The sequence below is a fragment of the Carassius auratus genome, chromosome 37 (assembly GCF_003368295.1).
Source record: "Carassius auratus strain Wakin chromosome 37, ASM336829v1, whole genome shotgun sequence".
Taxonomy (NCBI): Eukaryota; Metazoa; Chordata; class Actinopteri; order Cypriniformes; family Cyprinidae; genus Carassius; species Carassius auratus.
In genome coordinates this window covers 2,199,663-2,207,162 of record NC_039279.1, presented here as the reverse complement: position 1 = coordinate 2,207,162, position 7,500 = coordinate 2,199,663, and the positions used below count along the sequence as shown (strand labels likewise).

The 7,500-nt window shown below is 37.6% G+C and overlaps 2 protein-coding genes across 4 annotated transcripts in view; one reads left to right on the top strand and one right to left on the bottom strand.

Moving 5' to 3' along the window:
- Nucleotides 1-4,078, top strand: part of LOC113055873 (formin-2-like) — a 33,781-nt gene extending 29,703 nt beyond the window's left edge. For all 3 annotated transcript variants that reach the window (XM_026222252.1, XM_026222251.1, XM_026222253.1), the window contains 2 exons: nt 2,771-2,852; nt 3,313-4,078. In XM_026222252.1, coding sequence (XP_026078037.1) covers nt 2,771-2,852; nt 3,313-3,339 — 109 coding nt within the window. In that variant the 3' untranslated portion in view covers nt 3,340-4,078. The remainder of the gene's footprint in view (nt 1-2,770; nt 2,853-3,312) is intronic.
- A 1,428-nt stretch (nt 4,079-5,506) lies between these two features.
- The window catches only part of LOC113055872 (gremlin-2-like), a 6,492-nt gene continuing 4,498 nt past the window's right edge, over nt 5,507-7,500 (bottom strand). The window contains exon 2 of the mRNA XM_026222250.1: nt 5,507-6,414. Coding sequence (XP_026078035.1) covers nt 5,913-6,413 — 501 coding nt within the window. The 5' untranslated portion in view covers nt 6,414 and the 3' untranslated portion in view covers nt 5,507-5,912. The remainder of the gene's footprint in view (nt 6,415-7,500) is intronic.

The window sequence follows — 7,500 nt, the reverse complement described above, 5'->3', positions numbered from 1 at the left end:
TTTGTTTTTTGGGGGGGGGGTTTGTTTGATTTGTTTACATTTAAAAAAAAATTATCTTTGTGTTCTTTTTTTCTTTATATTTTTCGTTGCTCTTTTTTTTCTAATTTTTATTTCATTTTATTTTTTGTTTGATTTTTGTTTTTTCTCTTTGTGTTCGGTTTTCTTTATTTAATTTTTTTTGTTTAAATCTTTATTTTTCTTTTTTTTTTTTTTTTTTTAATGCACAACGCTACCAAAAGTTTTTTTTCTTTTAATTCCATTGTTTCCTTTTTTGTTTTTAATATATTTTCTTTATTGTTTTTGTTCTTTTTCTTTTTTACCTTTTTGTTTAATTTTCTCTCTTTTTTTTTTTATTTGTCTTTTTGTTTAATTTTTTTCATGCATGAGACACAAGTGTCCGTCTAGCTCATGTTTATACAGAAAAACAATGGAGGAGCAACTCAATGGAAGGGAAAAACTCAGTAGAAAAAGAAATACTGTTGACATTTTAAGTCTCTTTCTCAGTGCTGATTATAGGTGGTTTTATAGAGTCCAGTTAAAAACCCTGTTTGTAATAAAAGACATGATATTAGAGCATAAAGTCAGTCAGCATCTCAAACACCTCTGACGCTTTCACTAGAATGGAAAACTGTTCTGCTGACGGATCCAGCTCGTAAAAGAACATCAGTGTCTCGTCTGCAGCCTCCACTCATTTACCCCTCTCTCTCTCTCTTTCTTTGATACTGTGTTGTTCTCTCCATCACGAGCGGTTGAGTGTGAAGCAGATCGTGACCCGCGCCGCAGTAACACCATATTTGGGAGTGAAAGCAGCGCTCTGATCTGGATCCTCTTCCTCTTCCTCCTCGTCCCATCGGCTCTGGCTCAGACACACGGGATGTTTTTCCTCTCTGCTGTTTAAAGTTGCTGCTACTGATGTGTAGGAGGAACATCTCCCTGCCCATAATTCTACTTCCTGTAAACATGTCAGGCGCTCAGAAGGCCGGAGCAGCCAGATACATCACGACACGCGTCTGTTTGCTCTGCTCTTCTGTAGCAGTGGACGAGACGCCACGCTGGTGATTGAGTTACAGCTCTTGTATCCATCATGTTTTATGAGCTTTAGCTCTCAAGGTCATCGCTTCAGCTGCGTTTCGCCGCTTTTGTGTCATTTCTGATCTGACTTTGAATATGAAAAATATATATATATGAATGCGTCACATAATACTGTACATGTGCAAAGAGAAACAAGTCAAGCAGCTGGCTGGGGAACAGTGTAAGATATTATTTAATGCCATTTTTAATTCTCGTAATATTAAGAATTTTTCCTTGACAATTCTTTGCAAGTGCTTTTGTATCGTGTCTGATCATGGATTTAGCAGAAACAGATGACGTGGGTTTTCAGTGATATATAACAATTTTGGTTTAATGTTGCAATAATTTAATGCAATATTTACTTTATTCTCATCAGATTGATTATTTCTTATGATTATTATTTATTTTTTATAAAAAACATATTTTTGAAATCATTATTTTTTTAAATACTTTACAAATTATTTTTTTATTTTCAATAATACTATTTTATTCAAGTTTATTTAACAGTTTTTCAAATATTTTTTTATATTTTAAAAAATATTTTCAGGTTTTGTGAATTTTTTTTTTTTTAAACATTTATTTATATATACATTTTATTAAATTATATGCTTACATTTATTTTAAAATAACTTTAAAATGCAGTTCAGTTCAATTCGGTTTTGTTTGTAAAGCGTTTTTTATTATAAAAATCATTGCAAAGCATCTTTACAGAAAATTAAGTTTCTACAATATTTAGTAATAGCTTATCATCTGTGACTGTCAGTTTACAACTTGCAAATGGCAGAAATATACGTACAAATCATTTAAAGCCATTCAAACAGAGCTGGATAATGCATTGACTCCAGAATCACACAGGAGCGTCTGAGGATTCATCTCCACTCTAAACATGGCCAATTATGGTGTGTGTGTTTGATTCACTGGTTTAAGGTCACAGAGATGAAACTCCTGGCGTTCGTCCACACTCATGACCCGCACATCGTCACAGAGCGTGGCAGATCTTAATAACTTCCGAGCGCTCCGATTAAGCAGTGTAGAGATCTGTCAAGACTAGTTAAAGTTCACGAGGAAGAGCTGTCTCCCATCCGGTTAGATGGACCGCTGAAAATCATAATGTTAATCTTTATCTTCATGTCTTACAGTTGCATTAATCAGATCAGAGCTGGATGATAATGGTTATATTTTGCAGCATTACAGTCAATCAACCAGTTGAGATCTGCTGTATAGTATGTGTTTCTTTACACGTTTGTGCTGTATGTGTAGTATGTATGCATGAGCTACTCGGTCAAACCATTGACGCTGTGTGTGTGTGTGTGTGTGTCATTGAACCTGGGGGATTGTGGGTAGCTGGTACAGTTTGTGACAGTGACTTGGATTAGAGCAGTTTTGGGTTTGTGTATCTGAACCCTGCAGGTCACATTCACTTCTTCCCAATGCCAAAAGAACTCGCATCAGACAAACTCGAGAGACACGTCACATTTTAGCTTTTAATGCGTTGTTGTTTTTGATTTTATATATTTTGGAGGGAGGGGTGGGAGTTCTTTCAGTTTCTCGAACAAAGTAAAAATGAAATAATTTCAACTAGTTGCCACAGCAAAATTTTTGGTGTTCATAATACAGTCCAAGTTTTTATGATGTTATGTATATTGTCTGACTGATGTGTGGATCTGTTCCTCTTTTCTCTTCATGTTGTGTCTCTCAGGCTGAAGGCGGCGGAGGAGTGTTTTCGGCAGGTCAAAGAAAAAGCCACATACAGCGTCAAACCCAAACACGCGTCTGGAATTGTAAGTCTGTTTATCCACCGTGCACATGGCTTCAGTACAGCTTTACATAAATATCATACAGCAGATCATACACGTGTCAAATAATTGGTGTAACTATGGAAGCATGTTTCTGCCACTGAATAAAAATGTTTGACTTTTTATCACACAATTCTAAATTATTTTCTCGCAGTTATAAGCTTATCACAATTAACTTTATAATGCATCTGCGAGTTTATATCATGCAGTTGTGCATTTAAACTTTATACAATACTGGTTGTCAAAGCAGCTTTAAAGTGTTAAAACAGAAAAAGTTTCTCATAAATGCAAAACCATAGCAGAAAAGCAACGTTCCCAGTATTGAGCCTTGAGGCACTCCATACTTGTGACAGGAGAAATTGAGATCTGAATGAGTTGAAAACAGTGTGAGATTCTGCTGGACAGTTCAGCATGTGACTTAATGAGCGTCTTTATTTCTTCTCAGAAAGCAAAGCTGGGCATGAAGATCTGAGGCGGGTGTGGACTGACGGACGGACGCTCTCGTGCCGTTTCATCTGTAAATCGCTCTCGCAGCAGCTTCAGTGTTATCTGCCATCTGCCGTACCACACAGGAAGTGATCCGCCTTCTAAATGTGATGTCGCATTCTGTGTTCAGACGGATGAACATATCAGACGTTTGCTCCACCGTACATACTGGAAGACTGAAGCAATATCATCAAAAAAGGTTGTTTTATTTTTAACAGATCTGAAAAGGATAGAGAATCAGGATTTCCGATGCATTTTCATTGTAAGCACCGGAATCATATGACGCTTTTAAACCAACACTAGTTAGTGCAGTTTAGTCCTGTAGTCTTCAGCTGAGTGAACATGTTCAAAGCACACTCCAGTACGACAGGACCTGAAAGAGACACTCCAGTATGTACAGTATGAATCAGATCAGACAGCGGCGAATGATCAGGAATCTACTCAGTGTTTTTGTGAAATTATGCAAGATTGTTTTCTGGTTTTGCTGCATCCACACATTCACTCACTCACCCACTCACTTGATGTATTTAAGAGGATGTTTTTTAAATTAATATAAATAATATTAACATCTTTATGTAACATTAGTTTGTTTTTAGCATGTGCGTGTCGGAGGTGTGGATGGACGTCTGCGCTCCATGTGCAATAACTGTTTGTATCTGAACGTTTTGAGAAGAGTGTAATTTATGTAAAATAAAGGGATTAATAAATTCAGACATTTTAATTTATTTCACACGATTGGCGATTTACTTACAAATTTCCCAAGGGAATCCTGTTTTATCTTGTGGATCTTGAGTTATGCGTCTCAAACAAGCATTTTGGTTCATTTTGTTGGTTATTATTCAGACACTATTAAGAGTTCAGGACTTTTAGCTCAGTTTTTTACCATGTTAAAGAGAGATTCACACCAAAAACTTCAAAGAATAGGATTAACAAAAAGGCAAACAGATGTAGCATTGTCATGGTCTGTTCTTCTGCTTTAATTAACTTATCCCATAAATAATTCACTGGAATCCATAAGGATCACCCCAAATCCTCATCTACGCGTCTCGTTCCCGGTTTGTTTTTGATCTTTGTGGATCTTTTCTCCCTTTTTCCACTTCTGCTCCCAGTCTTTACTTAAGGTTTCAAAGCAGGGAAATAGTTTGTCAAAATGAGGGATAGTCCTTTGAAATGTCAATCACTCTTCCAGATAAGGAAAAAGGCTGATATTAGCGTCCACACCAAAGGACAGTAACATTGTTTATTTATAAGCACACACTTAAATTACTATTTGCAAAATCACTTTTAAAATCTATTGCTGTATTACCCAAGTCTGTTTCAGTGACAAAAAAAATCTCACAATTCTAAATTTATGTCCAAGTTTATATCTCAGAGTTATCTTAATTCTGAGAAAACTTCATTTGCACACAAGAAACTCAATTGCGAGACAACTTGTAATTCAGAGAAAAAGTCTGAATTGCGAGATATAAACTGAGAATTCTTAATATTACTTGCAATTCTGAATTTGCTTTGCTTAACTTTCTCTAAAAAATTTTTTTTACATCTTACAATTGTCTTTGATTCTGCAATTAAATAAAAAATCTAACTGCTTTTTTTTTTCAGAAAATTCTGAATTTTCTCAAGTGCATGTTTACATTTTTCAATTATGCGCTTTTTCAATTCTGTGTGGTATAATCTCAAAATTGAGATGTAATTTCACAATTCCGTGAAACGTCAGAACTACAAGATATAAAATACAGAGAATGAATGACTTTTCTCTTATTTCTGAGTTTATATCGCTTAATTCTGACAAAACATTTTGGATTCAATACTGAGTTCATATCTTGCAATTCTGATCATATCATATAGTTGTGATGTGAATCCACTATTCTCTTATTACAGCAATTAATTGAAACCTTGTTATAGTTATTATTTTGTGTGAATGGGCCTTTATAGCCAGGACACCAATTTTCCCTTCAAAAATCTGCAGATTTGCATTGGATCTGCATTGGAGGATCTCAAACATAGTCTTCCAGGGTTTTTAAATGGTGCAAATCAAACTCCACTGCAAGATAACTGTACTAACCAATGGAGAAACCCAACTTTAAACCACATGAAGGCTAGTTTTCCCAGGTCAGTTCTGGACTGAACTCTTTAAGAACAGAAGACGAGAATAGAACTCAATAGTTTTAATATAGACTTCACTTGTTTCTCTACATATATATTCTTTTGCTGTACCATATTTCCATAGAATCTCTATAATCAGTCTAGTTATGCATGTTTGGTGTTAACTATCAGTGACCATCACACAGGTGGCAGCATCTCTTTCGTAGAGTTCAGTGTGGAGTCTTCTCTCGCACATCAGTCGGTTTCCACTCACTCTCTAGTAGCTGTTTGAGACTAATGGCGGATGATAGTGTCCATTGGTGACCACAAGTGATCAGTGGTGACAGCTGGATACTAGTGCTGACCGATATTGACAGGTGTCCAGCAGGACAGTCTTAAGATGGCATGCTGAAGCCTTGCAGTCTTTCAGTTCAGATTAGCAGCAGATGTTTCCAGTGAAGCGTGGTCAGGATCTCACTGTTTCCCAGACTCGGACACGCTGACAGACATGCAGCGACACTGCTTGACGCGCTGGATCTTGCGGTAGCGGACGTCCGGCTGCAGGTCAGGGCAGTGGAGCTCCACGGTGAGGCTGGTGAAGCGCTGCGGTCTGCAGAAGGCACAGGACTGGAAGGACTCCTGCTCTTTCCTGACGTGCCGTGGGATGTAGAAGGAGTTGCACTGGCCGTAGCAGAAGCGGTTGATGACCGTGCGGCTCCTGCATCCCTCCTGACTGACCGTCTGCCGCAGCGGCTGTGTCTTGCACCAGTCGCTCTTCAGGTACTTGCGCTCGGTCACCACCAGAGCTTCCTGGCTGGAGGCCAGCACTTCCTGTTTGCGTGCGCGCCGGTCGGAGGTGTTGGAGACGGCTTTGTGGGGTGATGGGATGGATCCCTGCGGTCGGGTCTTACGGCCAGCGGAGGCGAGACACAGCAGACCGGTGAACAGCAGCCACAGCGCCACCTTACAGCTCATCCTGGAACAGACAGAGAGAGTTAAAACATCAGATCCACATCCTGTCTGACAGGAAGTCATGAGATGAGCAGCTGACCTCCTGACCCCTGTGAGTATGCAATCAGCAATATTTTTCCTCTCTTTTGTTGCTTAATACAGGAACATCTTTTTACTAAGTCTATTAATTTTTGTGAATACTATAAAAGTCAGGATTTAGACCGTATCATAGTACTGAGACTAAACTTTCTATTAGCACTTTTGAATCTTAGTGCTGCGTTTGACACTATCTACCTCTTTTGAATAGACAAAAAAATTGTTTATTAACATTGGAATTGCATGGTCATGGTTCAAATCTTACTAGTTTGACCATCATTAATTCGTAACAGCGAATGGAAGAGGTATTGATCACAAGTGTCATATGGAGTGCCACAAGGCTCAGTATTAAGACCGTTGCTTTTCACACTTTACATGTTAGCCTTGGAAGATTTTATCAAGAAACATGGTGTTTTAGCTTTCACTGTTTTTCCGATGATATTTAGCTCTATATTTTTTCATGGCCTGATGAAACATACCAATTCGCAAAACTAACGGAATGCATAGCTGATATAACAAACTGGATGCTAAATTCGGGAAAAAACAAAAACAAAACATTTTATTAGTAGATTATCAGCCCAAAAACCTCTGCTAGTAATAACCTAATATACCGTCTTACATTTGATAGCTGCCCCGTTAATTCCTCATCATCAGTTAGGAACCTTTATAACCTAGAATATCAAAATCGTCCAAACTCTGGAACAATCTACCCAGCGTTGTTCGGGAGGCAGACACAGTCAGTTTGAATCTAGATTATGCATGGTTCATAAACTTTATATTATTGCTTCATTAAATTGATGGTTGAACCACTGATGTCACATGAACTATTTTATCTAACTGATCTGATGGCTTCAGTTCAATTCCTGAATTTGAAGTTCAGTTTCTTACACATGCACAAACACACATTTTAAAATCATGATTAATGATTTAAAAAAAAAACATTTAATGGGACTATATGTTAAATGACCCTACAGTTCTGACAGGTCAGTTCGACTGAATCTCTCCTCGTGTTATT